Source organism: Pyxicephalus adspersus, chromosome 7 (genome assembly GCF_032062135.1).
Source record: "Pyxicephalus adspersus chromosome 7, UCB_Pads_2.0, whole genome shotgun sequence".
Taxonomy (NCBI): Eukaryota; Metazoa; Chordata; class Amphibia; order Anura; family Pyxicephalidae; genus Pyxicephalus; species Pyxicephalus adspersus.
Genome location: NC_092864.1, coordinates 28,796,700 through 28,817,884, shown reverse-complemented (window position 1 = coordinate 28,817,884; position 21,185 = coordinate 28,796,700). Strand labels below are relative to the sequence as shown.

At 38.1% G+C, this 21,185-nt stretch overlaps 1 protein-coding gene across 1 annotated transcript in view; it reads left to right on the top strand.

Moving 5' to 3' along the window:
• LOC140336023 (contactin-associated protein-like 5) overlaps window positions 1-21,185 on the top strand; it is a 221,896-nt gene that overhangs the window by 170,203 nt on the left and 30,508 nt on the right. Inside the window, exons 14-16 of the mRNA XM_072419077.1 lie at window positions 8,111-8,261; window positions 15,011-15,138; window positions 15,431-15,601. Coding sequence (XP_072275178.1) covers window positions 8,111-8,261; window positions 15,011-15,138; window positions 15,431-15,601 — 450 coding nt within the window. The remainder of the gene's footprint in view (window positions 1-8,110; window positions 8,262-15,010; window positions 15,139-15,430; window positions 15,602-21,185) is intronic.

The following is a 21,185-nucleotide window of genomic DNA, read 5'->3' as shown; positions in this document are numbered from 1 at the left end:
GTAGCGTGTGTTCTGTCCAGGGGATCATGAACGCTAAAGCCAGACTCATCCATCCTTCCCACCACTCCTCTTCTGCTGCCTCTCTTTGTAGTTCTCTTCATTGGCTTCCATTTCACCTTGGAATCAAATTCAAGCTCGTGTGCTTTGCCTTCAAATCCCTCCTCAGTTCTTGTCCCACTTACCTTTTTGTCCTAATAGAAAAATACCCCCCTAGCCGCTGTCTTCACTCCTCCAATGACCTACTAATGACTTTCTTACTCATAACCTCATCACACGCACGGCTCCAAGACTTTTCCAGGGCTACCCAACTTTCTGGAATGGTTTTCCTCATCCTATTTGACTTGCTCCTACTTTCTCCACATATAAAAGAGCTGATCTTTTCAAATTTGCCTACCCGTCTTCTTCTTTCTCTTAAACCTACACTACTCACCCACTATTCCATACCCCCCGCCCTTGGATTGTAAGCTCTTCTAGTCTGGGTCCTTTCTTCCTTCTGTGTCATTGTCATCTGTCTGTCAATTGCAACCCCTATTTAATGTACAGAGCTGCTTACTATGTTGGTGCTATACAAATACTGTTTACTTATGATAACAACAATTGCCTTTCCTTTGCCGGGAGCCACATTAAAAGTTTTGCTGGACAACTCATTATTTTCTATGCCCTTGGTGATAATTTGTATAAAAGCTACATGCTTTTTATTTTCCTTTAAATAAACATATCAAATCATCACTATTAAACTGCATCCAAGTTGTCATATAACGAAAACCCAGCCGCCTCTGCGTAATTAGATGTCTCAGCACAGTCGCTGGATGTCGTCTTTTCTGCCGCGCAGTAATAAAGTTAAATTTAGTGGAGATTTTGATACCATGCTTTGAAATAAGAAGTCTGAACCTCCTGCTGCTTCCTTGTAATCAGCACCGGTATTATAATGATTAGAGTAGTGAAAGCAATCCGTCTCCACACTTAATGGAAAAAAAATACATTTCTGTTTGGTATTCCTGAGGATTTTACAATGCAAATGATTGTTCTGGTTTGGGCTCAGCAAGAGCTAAATTACAAAAAGAAGTCTGAATCTCTGCAAGGGTTACGTGCGAGTTTATAAAACAATATTTTGTGCTATGTCTCTTCTGAGTATATAAATTACATTGTGAACTCATGGCCTGCAGAACGTTTGTTTATTCCTTGTGCTTGTAGAATATGTGTACAATATCTTCAAGTAATTGTACTCCATGATATTTTTGCAAGTGTAAAAAGCTGAGAATTGCAAGCATGATTGATGATTTAAAATTAACTAGTAACTAGTAGATATATGTGTATACACTAAGTTTAATCTGCTTTTATTTTGTTTTCTGATCATCCCTATTTAATGTACAGCGCTGCGTAATATGTTGGCGCTATATAAATCCTGTTTAATAATAATAATAATAATCTTTCCACCCCCATTCCTTAACCTTCAAATCAATATGCTAATGTAATGCTTTATTACTCAACATATTCAAATATAAACCAAGGTATTTATTTTTACGTGAGAATACAGGAAACCCTGCTTTAATTTTACAAAGCTGCTTTGAGTTTGAATGTAAACCTTGAGCTCAAACTGCGTCCATCACTGCTAACATTAAAATATATCCATGGTGTGCTATTTTTAAAACATTTCTTTAAAAAGGGAAAACATTAAAATAACATGATCTTAGTCTGTATATCGCCCCTCCTTATTACCAGTTTAAATCTTTTGTACTTGTCTTGGTTATAATGGGTCACTTGCTCCTAAAAAGATCTTGGCTGTTGTTGGCTACCAGTAGATGGCACTGTGTCCTCATGTAATGCGTGTAACTCATGTTGCAAGTGTTTGTTACATACTTTACATTAGGAAACAGTAGCATCTATCTATTGATGTGACCTGTAACTCATGTGTGTTTGTGCTTCTCTGTGCAATGCATGCAGAGTGTGGCTAAAGGAGATAAGCCAGCAGGGTGCTGTACATTTCTTCTTGAAGGCAGAAAGCAGATGGTAATGCCCACGTCATACTTAGCCATTTTTGAAAGGAATAAATGAAAGGGATAAGCCAGGGACAGTCAGGCAGGGGATATAAGAACCTCCAGTGACTCCCTAGACTTCCTTTATCATGGTTTACTTACCTGTTAAGAAAAGATTGTCCTTGTCTTGTGTCACTGGCCTAAGTGCTATTGTGTGATAGCTATATCTCCCTGATCGTGTATTCTCACTGTCAGAAATGGTTAAAGAATTTTGAAATTGTGTTGGTTATATTAGGTCACTTGCTTCTTAATGATCCTGTGTGCATGGGTGTTGGCCAAGTTACATAATGTCAAGTTTGTAACACGTCTCTGATTGTAAGAGTTTGTTACACACTTTACATTAGGACACAGCACCATCTACTGGTGCGACCTGAGTATAAACTCCAAGTGTTTGTGCTATTCTGTTCTGTGCTCCAGTGTGGCTAATGGAGCTGGTCTAGAAAATAGTGAGAAGGTGGTAATGTCCACACTCACTGTCAGAAATAGTGTATGGTGATATGCAGTAGCCTCTCTGCAATCCCTAATGATGTGGAACTCCCACATCGCCAAGTGAGTCTATGTAATTTAGAAATGAGAAATGTTTACTAAACCCCTTTGCCTGGGTCACCCTGCTATCATTTCTTCATCAAATCTAATACGCTGTAAATGTTATTTCTTGTACATGCAGTTTTATATAACACTTCAGTATAAAGAAGAGACCATTCAATGCATCTTTACATGTTGCTTAGACCTGTTTTATGATATAGATGAATTTCCTTGACAGATCTGCTCAGGACAAAGGTTTAATATTTATTTTATAAGAATCTATTTTTCAGATGGAAAAAATGGAGATTTGTAAACTTTGAGGCTCTAGCGGGAGCCATATAAAGCTGCATTGTTTATACCGTTGCTGCAGAGAAGAGACTCAGCAATTTTGCAGAATATATTATCAGGGAATGGGAATGCAGGGCTGGAATAGAAAGCTATTATTCAATATTTCATATTGAATTCTGATTTTGGACACCTGACAGTGCACAACTGGTTCGCCTCTGACTTTTAATTCAATTTTAATTGAATTTTAGTTCTTTTGCATCCAGCATTAAACCTTGTGTACCATACTAAGTTGGGGCAAGAATTCTTTGTCATGTGTCCACTTCAATGAAAGACTTATTCTATTTTATTATAGATCACAATGACCAGGCATACATGGGAAGTCACCCGGTAAGCTCTCTGGCACAGCCTAAGATGGAGAATTATCCTATACTTTCTCTATACATAGAAATATCTATGTTTCCAATGATTCATGTGTCATCAAGGACATTGCTGCCTGGTTTATGTTGCCTTTGTTTCTCCATTGTGCTGCTGGTCAATAAACAAACTTTACTGCTTCAGATAAGCCTTGCCAAGTTGCTGGAGCTATGCAGAAGCACTTTCATAGCAGTCCTCTTCTCACTTGTGGATGTAGTTTGGTCTGTTCAGAACTTTTTGGTTTGGTGATTTTTACTAGGAAAAGGTATGGGCATATCGTATGTGCTGCATCATTGCTCTTCGTAGTGTACTCAAAGGTGCCCCAGGTGTTTCAGAATTTTTCAAAAAGTTTTCAAACCTGAAAACAAAAAAACCTTGGTCCTTGGTTGCCACCAAGTAATTAAAAAGAAGATTAGCAACACCTACCAGTTGGGAAAGAATGGTGAACCTTCATTTCACTCTTTTGATCATCTATGGCATTAAAGAATAGTGTCTGCAAATGACACATTTCTGGGTCTAATGCTTGGTCTACATCATGTACAATGGTTCTTCCTGGTGATCCCCGTGTCATTTCTGTGTCATGTAGATGAGGGATCAATGCTACTTATCAGTGTGGAGAGTCTCATGTCTTCACACTTTGGCTACAATGCCAAAAAAATCTTCTGTCTCCAACATATTGAATTTCACCCACCAACAGATATGTCATGGATGTATCCTTTAGTATAGAGTTCTTTTATGCAATTTTTTTTCTGGATCCCTGGTAGGGATGAATATTAGGTGAGTGTTGAGAGTCTGATGTGAGTGGCCTCACCAGAGTCAATGAACTTTAAAGATATTAGTCAGCCTCTTTTGATATTGAAGCCTAAATGAAAAATTTTTAGTGTCTCTTCTTTGTTCCAGATGGAGAATATTGATGGTCAACAAATTAGCCTTCATTTTTATCTTATTTTGCAGTAAGGTTTATTAAAAATGGTGGTAGTAGAGCTGCTGTTAGGAGGCGCTCTTTGGGCCTTCAATGCCAGGCGGTGCCTCACCGCAGGAGGGGGTGCTTGGCCTATTCCCCCTGGTGGCTGTGCTTGCAGTAGAACAACAGTTTTAGAATTAGTGCCCTGCGGGGTGCAGCATCCTTCTCTCCCTCTAGATGTGTTTTCCTCTCGGCATCCTCTGCACTGAGGCTCCACAGCTGAGTGGAATTTGGAGCTGTGCAGCAGCTGATTAACAGAATTGTTCCTGTGTAATATCATTCTGTCATTGGCTGCTGGGGCTTTATAGCCTCTTTGCTTCCAGTCTTCTGTGCCTGTTGTAGCGTTGGCTGGGCTAATCTGTGCTGGAGAGTTTCTTATGTGTTTTTCTGTTGCTGACCTTTGCCTATTCCCTGACACTTTGCTTTCTTTAGCCAGGACCGACCTCTTCCTGTGAATCCCGACTCTGCTTTTGCCCACTTCTTTGTACCTCGTTTGGTGGACTGATCTTCTGTGTTTGACTTTGGCTTGTTTTCTGGATTTCCTGGTAATTCCTGTACTTCGTAGGCTCCTAGTCAGCTGCTGGCCCATCCCCAGACACCATCCTTTGCGCACATGTCCTGATGAGAGCAACTGCGTGCTGGGAGACACAACCAGTTTCCCGAGGCTGAGCTGGGAATGTTATAGTTGAATATTGAGGCGTTAGATTGGGGGACTGGTGCCCGGTGAATACTGGGGCTGACAAGAGCCTTACAGCTGCAAAGACAGTAATTTTGTGGGTGCCCAAAAACAGGAAATGAAAGTCAATAAGTAATTGGGGGTTCCTAGGTCTAAACATCATCATTAGGCCTCCATAGGCCTATAGCCAAGCTATAGTAATACTAATTGGAGATATAATGGATCATGGAGATATAATCCCCCATCTTCCCTCTGCCCCATGTGGTAGCTACCAGAGCTCTACTTCCAGATATATCACAAACACATGCTGGCAGGTCAATATTTATTTTACTCATTGTTGCTCTAGAAAAAAAGTGCTGGAAGCTTTGCTATGAGCTGGTTTTACAGAATTGGGTTCAATTGGCTAATAGTGTCATGTGCAGTCCCACCCCTTAGGATCCCCCAACTTACTGTTTACTAACAATGCTGGAGGTGATGAGATATTCAATGCTTTGTTCGGTTTACCAGTGTTAGATATTTTGCCCAAATCTAAACAACAACACAAAAAGTAGATTTCCTTAAAAAGGTCTAGGTCTACTTGGGAAAAAATATGAAATATCTAGATGAAATATCTAATGTTAATTTTCAAAGTTGGAATCTAATTTAAGGTAAATAAAAGTCTGAAACTCTGGTTGATTTTTCATGGTAATTAGTCACTGAATTAATTAGCCTTGATTGTGTTCTCTGGAAGTGCTGCTTAAGAAGCAAGACTTCACGGGGAGTTCAGCCTGCAGTGCACTATGGGAAACAGGCCCTTAAGTCCCATTGGAAGAAATTATAATTTGTGCTAATTATATTTAAAAAGTTAAAAGTAACCTAAAAAATACGCCTCAGCTGGGTTTATTTAAAAAATGACTTCAGCCAACTACAAACAAAAAGGTTCAGCAATTCCAGTCCTCAACGTCCGCAAAGACTGTGTCAGGCATTTCTAGGCATTTGATCACATGACTAGAATAATTGTATTATTGTATTGTTTTTTGAGCGGGAATCTAGGAAGTATATGGTGACTTTGGAAGATTCCTAAGCAAAGATGGCTACTTCATTCTGATGAGAAAAACTGATGAAAGTATTGTGAGGTGGACTACAGTGATAATAAATACCTAAACGTTGCTTAGTATTACATGTCTAGCAAATCATATTAAATTGTGTTTTAGATTTCATATTTTATATTTAATTCTGCTTCCTCCAACTTTCCATCACCATCCTTGATTTAGCTGCAGGGACTCTCAAGGAAGTTATTGCCATAGAAGCTGTAAAACATGATAACCTGATGACTGTCCAGGGATACTTACTTTAATATTTCCTTGAAATAAATATTTTATATTACACGGCCAGGTGCTGATGTTGGGGCTGCTTTCCTGTTCCCATTTTGAGCCAACAAGTAGATAAAGAGTTGGAAACACCTAATATTGCTACAGGCAAGGATTGTTTTGTTTTAGAAATTGGCAATGGATATAGTATATAGCAATGCAATATTTTTGTCTTGAACTTTCCTGGATAGGCAGAGTGAAATCTGTGAAATGAGATGAATTAGAAGGGAATATTAAAATACCTTTAATGATGACATTTTTATAAGTTATTGTATCCACTGATCTGTTACATTTTGAATTCTTTTTCAATTCCATTTGGCGATTGGACTGAGTACATTAACCCCCCTAGTGGTAATCCCGAGTGTGACTCCAGGGATTATCGCTAGGGGGGTCGCTTTTAACTAAAAAAAAAAAACACTTACCTTTTTCTGTCGTTGTCCCTCGGCATCCTGCTTGTCCCCACAAGTCCTGGGGACACGTCCTTCCTCCTCGATTTCCAGCCACAAAGTGCAGAGACGAGATCTACAGGGTTTTCCGGTGACGTCGGTACATGCGTCGGTGCGGGCAGAAGGATCGGCGGGAAATTCAAATAGCTGTATTGAGTCAATACAAAGAAATATTCATATATATATATATATATATATATATTTATTTATTTATTTTTATTATATTACATATATATTATGCTACCATACAGTTACAGTACATGTTTAAATAATTTTTTTTTTTTTTTTTTTTTGTGATTTGGTATTTAAAGTTTATTATTAAATGTATTAAATATCAGTGAGTTATGCCTAAGAATTACTTTTTGCATGGAAATTTTGAGGGAATTAGACTGCTAGGGGGTTAAGTGCCTTAAAAATCCCCTAACCTCAACCGGAGAAATGTGGTTTATGCAATTTGACTGTGGGACGTGACATGGATTAGATGTAAATCTAACTCCATAAGAGATTTGAAATTGTAGGAGGTGAACGGTTGTAGACCACCCACAGCTTCTTCTAACACCGCTGGTAGTGAGAAACTGCAGCCTCCATTTATGTTCCCGAACCTGATGACTGCCACCCACGAGAAGATTGAATGTGCGCTCCGGTAATAGCAGCATGAAAGCAGAATACTCAGTCAATTAATCAGATTGTGTAGGCATTTGAAAATTGTCAGTGTGTGTGACTCTGATGGTACATTATATAGAAATTAGCCTCTTCATTTACACAGCGACCTGCAAAACTGTCAACATATTTATTAACGGGATTGGCAGCCAAATATGTCAACAGATCATTAGCGCAGGACTTGCTATCACACCAAGCTGACACCATTCCTGTGATATTTTTACTGTACCGAAATGCCATTCCTATGTTGGAGGATGAATAGTGGTGGGAAGAAACATTGATACTATACAATGCAATAATATTTATCAATCGATCAGTCATCATTCACCGTGCCCTCCAGTGAATGAGGAACCATAGCACACTGTCTTTCTATCTCTTATTTGCAATCATCAAGACTGAAAATGTAGAGTCAAAAGAGCTGTCCCATGACCGTATTTAGTGACCCCCCATGTCAGATCATTAAATGACTGACCATTAGCTACAGATATTTTTTTACTATTGGGAAGACACCGGTTCATTCTACCTTCTTGCCCCACCACAGAGCTTTAAAATCTCTGTTTAACTATCCTTTTTAACTGATAACATAAAAATGAGTTAATAAAAACCACACAAAAAAAGAAGGCTCAGTTTTCCAGTTCCTCCACCCTTTTGGTTTCCTTCTTCAGCATTAAATATTGTTTGGATTGTTACTTAAAACCTTATACTTTATAGAAATATGGGCTTCCTTGTCATTTTAATGGGTTTTTTTGCAGGTGGAAACCCGTACACATGGTGGATCGGAAGAGGGAATGAAAGACACACCTACTGGGGAGGGTCCCTGCCTGGTCAATGCGCCTGCGGGCTGGAGGAGAGCTGCATCGACATGAGATATTACTGCAACTGTGATGCCAACAGACAAGACTGGTAAGAGAAAAATCATAACCCAATAATATATTTTGGGGCAAAGAAGAAAATATAGGATAATACAAAGGCCTAGAAGCTGATTTATCAAATGATTTTAGACTCTTAACCTAGCAAAGGGAATTATAACCTTGGGTTCACTCTGCAAAGAATACTCAATCATATGCAAGGGAATCTAGTGCTTGCACCTGTTTGGATTGCTTAATAGAGTCACTAGAGAGAAGTGTTCCTTGCAAGGGGATAATTCTCTTTGCAATGTGAACAACCTAAATTAATTTAGTAAGTTAACACTCTTCTGTCTACTATGGGGCATTCAGCATAAAGGACCAGTACTGTCAGGCTGTGAAATGGTTTAAATGGGTAGCAATACAGATAACAATGTGTATAAACTGTGATGGCTATGAAAGCATAAAATATTATTTTCTAGTAGAAGGTCACTATTGAGTAATCAGAAGGTCCCATAATGGTTTTTGTTAGCTATGCCCCTGGGTGAATTCTTTTGCCATATGGCTCATTTACATTCATTCCTAAGGGAGTACTGAAAAACAGGGCTTTATGCCCAGAAACATTTTACTTGTATTGTTATTGCTCCGGTTATCCAAAAAAACTTCCCACATAGATTGAAAGATTGTGCTTTACAAGTATGCCCCATCTGTATCCTCCACTCCATGATCCCTGGGACAGGTCCCTGTTATTCTGTGTTACTGTTTCATTATCAGTATGTAAGCCAAACTGTATTCTCCTTCCAGACCAGCCATTCTTACATGGGAGAAGTACAGTACAGATCACAGTATATTAGTGTGGTGGGCAGTAGGAAAAATATCTCTTACACTGCCGGCCATTGGGAAGAATGTCACCCTTACAGATAACCAAAAAGAGCATTTGTTTAAGCTTAACTTATCCAAGAGTTACAAATTGCTCATTGCTGAAGGGACCCCTTGAAACCTTGTCCAGCATGATATGCTCAATGTCGTCAATAGGTAAATGCTTCTTGTATTGCTGGCCAGCGGATGACCATTGGTGTCAGTGGGAATTGACCAGAGAGGCACGAAATTCTCACTGCTTATGGAACGGCTATTAACCTCTGGAGGAGCCTTGACTGATAAACACTGATCTGGACTGGCTGGCCCCTGTTGACCATAATTGACTTCTACTGCTATAGCCCCTCCATCTTCTTGACCCTTTTATGTATTACTTTGAGTTAAAATAAAATTGGCACAGGAAACAGGTTCTGTATTTGAAACAAATGGCAATGTATCCAACAAAATAACTAGGGGGCAGAGCTAAAAAAATTGTAGATGACCTAATTCATCAGCATCTAGTTCTGCTTTTGGTGCATCATACATGAGCCAAATGGGGCTGTGACAAGCTAGTGTGGCAGGTCTCTATATGATTCAGTAGTGAATTACTGAAAAATTTCTTTATTTAACAAAAGTGTTTAAAAGTAATGGGAAATGGCTATAAGTGCCGCAAATGTTATTAAAACTTGAATTTCTCACTGAAGATTGGGAAATTTGATATTGGCTAGTTGTTGATGCCATGATGACAAGCTGATTGGTCTTTAAAAAAGCAGCCAATCATTCAATGCATATTCTAAATCATAGATAACCCAATTATGTGCTTCTTTATAAATATACACCATTAAATGGGTGATTTTGTGTAGTATGCACATTTCCTGTACACTTTGGGAACTTCCCTTCAGGTCTATAAGATAAACATAAGAACAAGCTGCCCTTTCAGTTTTATTACTTTTCCTTTGTATAATGAAACAAAAGCTAATAAACCGGTAATTACATTTTAATTAAATGTGACCTGTGGCTTTGAATTAAATCAATGCATATCATCAATATTTATGACTGATTAATGCTCGGAGGTTGAGGTGTACTGGATATTGGTAATTGAGACACAGTAGATGCAGTGTTGTGTTTAGTGATAGATCTGTATCTGTTTGGACTTATAAATTAAAGGTCCATAGTGTCTGTGTAATTATACATTCCATATCTACTCTCCCTAACACTTAATATCTACATTAGTCATATAAGCGGGGAATTGTGTGGCAGGTGTAGAACCAGGATCCCATTGTCTTCATACTATGCTGCAAACAATTGATAACATTTTGGTGTATAATAGGGGATTTATACCAGTGCTTCACCAGTGTTCTTTGGTTAAGGCCCTGCATTTAGAATAAGGTTTATAATAGTGTGATCTTCCAGTCCCTCCCTCTGGAGCTAAAGACCTAGATATGGCCTGTAGAGAAGGATAACTATATATCTCACTCCTTTAAGATTTAGGTAAGTTGACAAAATGTGGATAAACTGCACCTAACTCCAGTGGGATGGTAGGGGGCAATGTAATGGGTGTCATATCAACAAATATTATTGTTGAAAATCAGTTGCATGTGTTTGATTGGAAAACTATAGTATTTTGTTATTTAAGATTGGTACCCTATTGGCCCTATTGTGTCCTAAGAAGTGCACAAACTGATTCATATGCAACCTCCACATTGTGATATACTCTTCTTCTTTAAAGGTAATGGGAATTTGCCAACCCGCAATTGGCATGAGTTTCAAATGCAAACCAAGTGCAGGACAATAACATGCATAGCTCTAAGAAAAGTCAAAAGACAGCAAAAATACAGCTTGAAAAAAATGAAAACCAGCTAAAAATTTAACAAGCTCAATATAGTGTAAAATATTGTGTATTTAATGTAAATAGTTTACCATACTTATTTATTATTAATGTTTTGTATAGACTGTTGCAAACCCTAAGCAGGCAGCACAAAATGATAGCAGGGGCTGGTTGATCCCTGTCCATCAAATAGGAGATTCAGTGGGCTCAAGACACCTACTGAAGCATCTTATGCTTGAATGAAAGTTATATTGTGCAGGGGAATGTGACTAATCACTTAATCATTCAGACAAAGGACATTTTCTATCTGCGAGTGTACAAAAAAAAAAAAACACTTTACTATAGCAGTACCACAACACCGTTTTATGTGTCTACACCAGAAAAGTATCTGAGCAGGGTTACCAATGCATTGGCAGGTAAAACTTTCCATGGATTACAAATGTGTAGCACTAGCCAGAGTTGAGCACTAATAGAATAAGGATGTGGAAAGATGAAATGCTTTACTTTAATGAAAAACAACAAGTAGATAATTGTAATTGATTGTAATACCTTTAATGGAAAATCATATCACGCTCTCTCAAGGATCATTGCTATTAGGCTAAAGAAGCCTTAAAAGATGATTTATACCGTAATTAGCGTAAGTTGCACTCAGTTATTTTTCTCTGTTGATCAAAATATGAATCTTAGAAATGAAGCCTGCTTTATAGCAACCTAGACCAGACTAGAGAGGATTCTGCACTCATATATCCTAAAGCAGCCACGTGTGAGGACTCTGGAAATAACTTTAAGGTCTTTAGGCTATAATTACTATATCCACAGCTCACAGTACATTAGTGGTGATCAGTGGGAAGAATGCCTCTTACATTGCTGGCCATTGGGAAGAATGTCACCTTTACAGATAGCTAAAAAGATCATTGGTGTCACTTAAACTGACCTGAGAGCTGCAAACTGCTCATTGCTCAAGGAACCCCCAGCAACCTCTGGAGGAACCCTGGTTCAGAAACACTGTTCTAAAGGATCAGACACCATGGGATTGACCCACTAAAGAAGTATTGACTTCTTCACATAGCAAAATGAATTATCCCTTTGCAATGGAAATTTCACTTAAATAAACGACATGAAGCTTTCCTGACTGCAGCCATCCAATCATTTGCAAAGAAACATCCTATTTTTTTTTTTTAGATTTCTTTTTACAACGAACGACCACCACATTCATATAGGCTAGGTGAATTATCCTTTGCAAGGTGATAATTCACCTTACTGAGTGGATAACCCTACCTTTTAGGTAAATCGACCCTATAAAAGTCATTGTTTTAAAAAGGAAGGCATGGTGGTGATTCATTGATAGCAGAGCAAGATTATCCAATATTCTTGATGTTCATCTATATAAAAGGCACTTAAGATAATTAGGAATAGGTTTGAATGGCCATTGTAGATATGACACATGAACTGGCTGTAGCTCAGGACTGGGGTGTCTGTTGTTCCACAGAAACAAGAAGTGTGCACAGTCTTGGCAACCTTTACTGCATGGGAAGCACTGATGTCTAAGGCAAACCTCCAGGTTCAGCATAGTGTAGATTGTATCAGCTCTGGTATTGTCCAGTTTATATCTCATCAAAACCCCAATATGTAAATTGTGATCCACCAAGAGTTTACGTAGTGTCCTGGTCCCAATAATCCTCTTTTTGGAGATTCCATATGTTTAGCACAATTTAGTAAAGTCAACATGTTAAGGCAGGGGCATAAATTCACATCATAGGAACCCATAACAAGATGTTGATGGTGCCCCATTGTGATTTTGCTGCTTTTCTTGATCTCAACATAACATATGTTTAAATCTAGAACCTGACATTGCAGGAACTGGGACAGAAGTTGTCAATGAAGGGACAGTGCATGGAAATAAGTTTTATTTTTCTGGCTAACTATATCCTTTGTAGGTCACCAGTCTTTTTCAGACACCAAGCTGTCAAAATGACAGTCAAGTCCTGCAGAGATTCTGTGTGACCCAACTATGAAACTGAGAAAACTGGGCAAAATAATAAAAAATACATATCCTATGTATGATGAAATTTGTCACTAGCATTAACACAGCCAATTTTATTGGTGCTCCCTATACTATGGTTATCTCCATAAAATAGCTTTATTACCTGGCAATTGGTTCATCTGTTATTTCTGCACTTTATGTTATCAGGGCAACAACCCTGTAAATTATGCAGTGAAATCACATAGCAGGGGTGTCGCCCTATGGACAATGTCTTAAATTGATATGTAGTTTTAAGTGTACATTACATAAGTGGCAGTGATGTTCAATGTGGGTCTCATAGGCAACTTTAAAATTAGCAGGGATTTTTATCCAGATTAATGATGTGTAGAATTAGATTAATGATGTGTAGAATTCTGTACAGAGAATACATCCTTAAATAAACTTTTACATATATTTTGAAAGATTACAGGGTGTATGACATGTCACCATTTCTCCTTCTCATCATTTATTGAATTCCGCATAATACCACATGGAATCCTCTATGTGTTCAAGTTATACATGTAAAAAAAGCATAGACAGGTGGGATTCACAGCCCTGCAACAGCCAGAGGGCCAAATTCTTCTCCTTTTTTTATTCCTCTAAATAGCTTGTTTTTCTTCAGTAAATGAGCTTTTCGCTTGCTCCATTTGACCTCCTGATACAAAATGACTTTTGGATTGTGTGTCACGCTGCGATGTGAAATATATAGCCCACCCACTGACTGCGTGACTTTCTGACGATCTAAGATTTGCGGGTGGCCTTCACCACACCAACAAGAGCTAAAAGAGAAGAAATTGCTCGTCTTTACTTATGACATTGCAGTTTGGCATGAAGGCAACCCTCACCCTTTTAAGGGAAAATTGTGAGTGCCCATGAGAAAGCTAACCTAACGAGATTAAACCATATCATTACACAATGGATTATTTAATTACTTTGTTTTGAAATAATGCGATTTGATTGCTTTTTGTAGCCTTTCCCAACCATTTTAACTTTCAGGTCATCAGGGAACCCCTGCTATATTTACTGATTTAACGTTAATGGAATGGCACATTGGTCATTAGGAAAAATGCCACTTATATTGCAGGCCAGTGGGAAAAATACCACCCTTACAAATATCCAAAAAGATCAAAGGAAACCCTAACAACCTCTGGAGAAACCCAAGAATTCAACAGAATCCTCATTTAGAAATATTGGTTTAGTGTCTTTAAAGCTTAATTGTCTCTTTTTACTGTTCCTAGTAATATGCAGTAAATTGTTAGCCGATGTGCTGTTTACCTTTATGCTTTATGTTACATAGAGGGTTCTCATTTTAAATATTTTTACACATTTGGATTCAATTAGAAAAATCAATGAATCATGGCTAAGAATTGACAAATGTGTACATCACAGGTAAACATTGGTCAAAACATTTGTGAATAATCCCCATAGAGTAGGTACTAAGCTAGGCTGTGCATTTCAACAGAATTTATTGTGTACAGTCCATTGAAATCCTACTATATGGAGAAATCTGCACAAAGGCATCCAAGTGCAGTGCCCAACTCCCCATGTCTTTAGTTGACAGAAATTGCCTAGTTTTACAGTGCCTATTAACCCTATTTATAATAACCCTAAATGAAATTTGGTAATCCAAAGTAAATTCATCAGATATTATCAGAGGGAAAAAATTATTTACTGTAATGCTGATGCAATCTTTTGGTCGGAAACATTGGGACAATACTACATTTGTTGATTTTATTCCACTGCAGCATGACCTGATAAGGGCTCACTACTAGTGGTGGTCAGAAAAATCCAATCAAAGTCAAGTCTAATTCGGAATGAAGCAATCCAGGTTCTGATATGATATTTTCGGGGGGTAACCTCTCTTCTTCAGTGTTGTATGTGTGGACAGAAATAAAGATTGAGATCTGGGCCAAGTAGTAATTGCATAGTTTAATGGTATGGTCCAGCAGCATTGTTAGTAACTGTTGCAGACAGCAGTTCTGAAACTTCTCAGTGTTATTAGGAGGTTTCATTATTATTTATCTATCTGCTACAAATTTAGGACCCACAGGGTAGAATAATTCATTTTATATTACATTGTAAGATTTTGTATGTTTTTCAGGACAAATGACACAGGATTCCTATCCTTCAAGGAACATTTACCAGTCTCTCAAATTGTAATCACTGATACAAACAGATCGGGGTCCGAGGTGGCGTGGAAAATCGGTAATTTGCACTGCTTTGGAGACAGTAAGTTTTATTTTATTTGAATTATATTGAGGCTACTCAATAAAAATTCTGCTGTAAAATCTGAAGAACCAGTGTTTTGGTGCAAGTGACTGAGTGGCAAATCTGACCCTATCTTTAATGAAGTACTAAAAGTAGCCTTGACCTTTCCAACCTTCCAGACTTTTCCAGACTGTTCTACACCAATTGGTTAAGATTAACTGATTATTTTTTGCAGCTCAATGTTTACTCTTTTCTGTAAAAGTTTGAATCTAAAACTAAATATGTTTAAAACATAGCTTTGTCTTCTTTGCAGGGAATTTTTGGAACTCAGCATCTTTCACCACTATGGCATCTTACCTCTACTTTCCTACATCCCATGTGGATTTCAGCACTGACATTGCATTCTTCTTTAAAACCAGTAGCTCCTCTGGGGTCTTTCTGGAAATTCTGGGGTTAAAAGACTTCATAAGAGTCGAACTAATCTGTGAGTATTATATATAATTTCATCTTTTCTAAATTAAATATATACTGTATATAGTATTGACCAGAGATGGTCTTTTATAAGCATGTTGCTAGGTATTTTACTGTTAAGTCACAATGGGGGAAGGGACATGACTTTTATGTTATTTTGAGGAAAATCTTCATACTGATATTTCTTACATTGTACTTTCTGTATGTGACAGGCAGGGTATTCCAAAATTATTAGCATATGTGTTCCAGAATTCTTTATAGTGCGGTTGACTGGCACTCTAAAGCTATGCAAAATTGACTGGCACTCTATAGTTATGAAAAAAATTAAAGTGGAACTTTGGTTCCACTTTAAAATTTTGCGTTTACGCAGGTTTTTATTTGTAGGAAGGGACGGGCGATGTCTCTTCTGCAGTAAGCATTCTTACTGGTTGCTCCCTTCATTTGTCAAATCGTTGAGCTGCTAAGCTCTGTTTTGGCAGCCAGGATACCCTGCACATACCAACGTCGCTTGTGGCTGCTGGGACTAAATGAAGTCCCATGTGCCAGCCAGTCAAAATGGTGTACTATCAGAATGTGGAAGAAAAGAAGAAAGATGATAGCTGTACCCATACCAGAAAAAAGAAAGGTGAGTATAAAAATGGGTTTAGTTTGCTTTAGTCTGCTTTAAAGCTTATTTCTGCCTTTTAGCTGTCATTAGTCAAGTTAATAAGTTATTGCAAAGGGAGTTAAGGTTTTTTAAATGTTAATCCCATCAAAATCATTAGGTGTTACGGTTGAACTGCATGCATTTACAAGGAGAACAATTGGTAATAGCTGTCAATCTCAAAGATATATGAATATTGTAACATTGTATCAATTCAATAATAAGGACCAGTCCAGTTATATTTGGTTGTTGATAACCCCACTGAATTATACAATTGTTAAAAACAAAATTAAATGCTCCAATTTTGGATTCTGAAATTTCCAAATCTAAATAAATCAGAACAATTGTAGTGGCTATTTTGGTAAATGGAAAGGAACTACAGCAGCCAAATGGACCACATTTAAATGGGAAGACCACCATGTGTATGGTGGGGGAACATTGTTTCAAAAAATGAGGGGGTAATGCATACAGCAGTAGTGGCTTTAAGGTCAACACGTGAAATACACAAATCCTTCCTTTGTGAAATTCCTATTTTTATTTCTTTTTTTACCACAGTGATCTAGAGTGGTTGTGATAACAAAGTCATACAATGTAGAAATAACAACCCCATTGACAGCAGAAGCAATGCACTTAAGATGATTACCTATATAACATGCAGATCACCAGTAGCAGTATGGCTCAATGTTTGCTTTAATATATGCTGAACATTGTCTAGCATAGTGTTTCTTCTTTAAACCATGGGGGAACCCTAATAAAAAAAACTTGCAGATCTACTGGAACTCCTACTATAAATATTTAATCCATAGCTTATCTATATTAGTTTGGTGGTCAGGGGAAGAATGTCTCCTACAATGCCGGCCATTGGGAAGAATGTCACCCATACGAATAGCCAAAAAGATCCTTGGTTTCAGCTTAACTAGCACAATGAGCTACAATGACAGCGGAAAGCAATGATGATGAGGATGATGATGGCAGATTACAACTCAGCTCTACACCGTAACACTACAGTTCTTGACTGTCCTATACAGACCCAAGTTGCAGTGGGTCTAAATATCCTACAAGTAGTTTTGGTCGAACAGCTGAGTGTTCGATTCGGCAGCTATTCGATTGAATAGCCCAATATCAAACGCCGAATTTGAACACCATTAAAGTGTATAGAGGGGGGGAATTCAGGTTCTACAACTCTGTAGAACTGCAAGAGCAATTAGGGGAGCACAGCTGATAGCTCCGCTCTCCTGATTGCTCTTGCAGCCCCAGCCTAACTGTAGTATGTGTTCTTGGATAGAGATACTCTATCTAAGAACACAGTGTGCTTTCTCCAATCAGCTGTGACTGCAAAGCTCCCATGGTCACTGGGCTGTATCCATCAGCCCGGTGACCGTGGGAACTGAACTGCAGATTAACTCTCAATAGAGAAACTCCATTGAGAGTTCATCTGCAGTTCCACTGCGATCCCGGGAAATAGAGGTTAATGCAGATGAACTTTGCAGATGAACTTTTAAAGGAGTTTCTTCATTGAGAGTTCATCTGCAGTTCAGTTTCCATGGTCACCAGGCTGATAAGTACAGCCTGGTGACCGTGGTAACTGAACTACAGATGAACTCTTAATGGAGAAACTCCATTGAGAGTTCATCTGCGGTCACAGCTGATTGGAAGAACTCCCAATGCGTGCCTCCTATCAGCTGTGACTGCAAGTTCCCATGCTCCCGGTGACCATGGGAACTGAACTTAGATAAACTCCTAATGTAGAAACTCCATTAAGAGTTCATCTGGAGTTCCCTTTTTTTTTAAACATATTTTTAAACCCGAATTTGCAAAGTCGAATTCAGTGTTTTTCGGGTCGGGTCTGCCCGAATTCGAACCGCCATTTCGGGTGGAATATAGGGACAACCCGAATTTGAACACCAACACTGCTTAGTAGTACAATAACACTATTCTCTACATTCCCCCACAGCATGAGCAGTTCCTGCCCCTGTAAATCATTCTATCTCCATTTCAGAATTTTAATTAATCATCTACAATATGATCAATATCAAAGTTCAATTTGACTTTGACCCAAAGAAGAACAGCAACACTATCTTTAGCAAAGAAAATCTTTACTTTTAAATTCAGGTCGACTTTATGCCCTAAAGAGTTAGATGATCCAGAATATAAGATATTCAAAGATATTCAAACCGCAGCCTTGTCCTGTTGGAACAGATTAAAGAAAATGTTCCATGCATGAATAAACACAGCAGATATTTAAATGAATAAAAAAGAAACAATGGAAACAGAGAATACGATTATCATAAATCAGACCAACTCGTAGTCTGCTTTTGTTGGGAAAACTCTGCAGAAGGGAAGCTGACCTCTGAAAATGCTAGTCGCCTGGTTTGTATAATAAGTTGGTGGTATGCAAATTTGGAGTTTTGACTTTACTCTGACTTGAAGTGTAAACCAAACCAAATGCCAAAGCCAAAAGATTTACTCTGTGTGATGTTAGTGGACACTCAAGGTCTTCCCTTACCATCCAGAGTTATTGGTCCTGTATTATAAAGGATGTCTTCAACACCTGGACGGCAACATGGACAGCCTTAGGAATCTGCAGGGGAGGAACTTGTGGTAACAAGGGAGTAGGGTAAGTAAAACTACTGAGCATTTAGTCATTTTGGTAGTTTTGATGTTTTAGTTGCAATGCTATGATAGTCCTACTGCAAGTTTTTTTTTTTTTTTTGGAGCTAGGCTTTAACAACACTCGAATAGTAGAGTGTGATTTCCCAAACACGGTTCAATTTATTTTGTTGATTTAAATTGATAAAGAAATGCCTTAGTTTTTTAGAATTTCATGGTTCAGTGTTTTTATCAAATCAAACCTCTGATCTATTACAAATTTTGCATAGTGTATGCCAGTAGTACTACACTTCCTTTTGTTGGTGGGAGTATAAGCATAGGATCGGTTTAACCCAAAGTTTCTCATCCAGGGTTTCTCCAGAGTTTGCTAGGTGTTCCTTGAGCGATGAGCAATTTTTGCCTCACAGGTCAGTTTAAGTGATGCCTATGATCTTTTTGTAAGAGTGACATTTTTCCGAAGGCAAGCAATGTAAGAGGCATTCTTCTCACTGACCACCATGCTAATGTACTGTGAGCTGTGGATATAGTAATTATTAAAGGGGTTCCCTGAAGACCTGAAAGTTATTTCAAGGCTTTCCCATGCTCCCCCAAAGGATAAGAAACACTGCTTTACCCTAAAACAACCAATCATCAATGCATATTTAATAAATGCCAGCCTGGAGTCTCGATTATCCTTTGTCCTAGTAGTTACAAAATTCCATCATTGTCATTGCCACTAGCTGTTTTATTTTTGATTGCCTCATTTTGCATCAGAACACAACCTGAGAATAGAAAAGAATCTGCAGCCTAATATGAGGGCAATCATTAAGAAAAATTCTCTTTGTGGGTCCTTGTTACATCTGACTGATCCTCCATTGAGGATGGAAATGGCCTTCTTCCTCCAGGACATCATGCCTCTAGAGGACTCTATGACAAAAGTCTCTTTAGGCTACAGAACCCCATCTGCACAGTTTACATAAAACAGAACTCCGCTAATGACAAGCACAAAGTTACACCAAACTTCTCTGACTTTGTATTATTCATGTTCCACTTTGTGCTGAGTTTCCTTCTATCTCCAGTTGCAATCAGCAATTATAGCTCTCATTTATGGCTGTTTATTTTACTTAACATTTTATGTCCACAAAAATGAAAAACCAATTGAATTGGACTTTGATATGCAATTATCATTACATCAAACCTCATTAGGAAGCGATTAGCTTTCCTAAAATGTATCATCTGTTTAATGAGTTTAAGGGCCTCCAGGACGCTTTTTATTGCTGCCCACGCTGGAGATATTTAAATAGAACTTTAAAGATAGATTTCTTTTTCAAAAGTTTTGCAAACTTCATCTACATAATGAAATTATTAACTTATTTTAGAATAAATATGTCATTGTTTTATGTAGAAGCTGATTTTCCATCACAGCTCTGGGAAAACATAGATATAAGATTCCTTAAAAAGCTTTGTAAATCTTTTGGAGCAAACTCTGCTTCAACTTTCTTCTATTCTCTATATGTTTTTGTAGCATCAATATGCGTTACTGCAAAACACTGGCCCTGAAACACAATGAAGCTGTGATGGTGCCAATGTAGTATTTTTTTCAATGGCTTTAAAGTTTAGGCACACCTGATGAAATAACTATATTATTTTTAATATTTGCTCCCTTTTGGTCTATTTGTTATACAATCAGTCTGGTTTTGTTGTATCTGTCCCATGAGTGTTAAAAAAATATCTGTTGATCTTGCTCAAGGAGTCTTTTCCAGGACTGCCCAGTTTTCCTCTGTGGACTACACATCATTGTTTTATGTAATGGAGATGGGGAGGAGGTTCAAATGCAGCGCAGTTTAGGGCAGTGATTCCCAACCAGGATTCCATGGAATTCTAGGGTTCCTTCAGAGGTTACTAGGGTTTTCTTGAATAATAAGCAGCTTATATGACAGCAATGATTTTTTTGGGCTATTAGTCAGCAATGTAAGAGGCATTCTTACCACTGACCACCACCCTAATAATAATTATAGAACAGGTTTTCCTGAGACCTGAAGGTTATTTTAAGCGCCCCCCCCATGTTAAAAATATTGAAACTGGCTGGTCTAGGGGTGGTAAAGGTGCTTCTTCATATATACAGCAGGCCACGTTAGGACGAGAACACTCACCTATGGGAAGGAAGCATGTTACTGTGAGGATCAGACATACAGGGACTGGTAAACAGGAATATATTACATTTCTGCTCTTGAGTTTAAATGCCACTTCTTCTACACATATCTTATGGCATACACCCAAGGCTATTTATCAAGGGTTTTTGTATGCACAGGAGATGCTTAACCAGACACAGCAACCAACCACACAAAGACAGTTTAGAATCTAG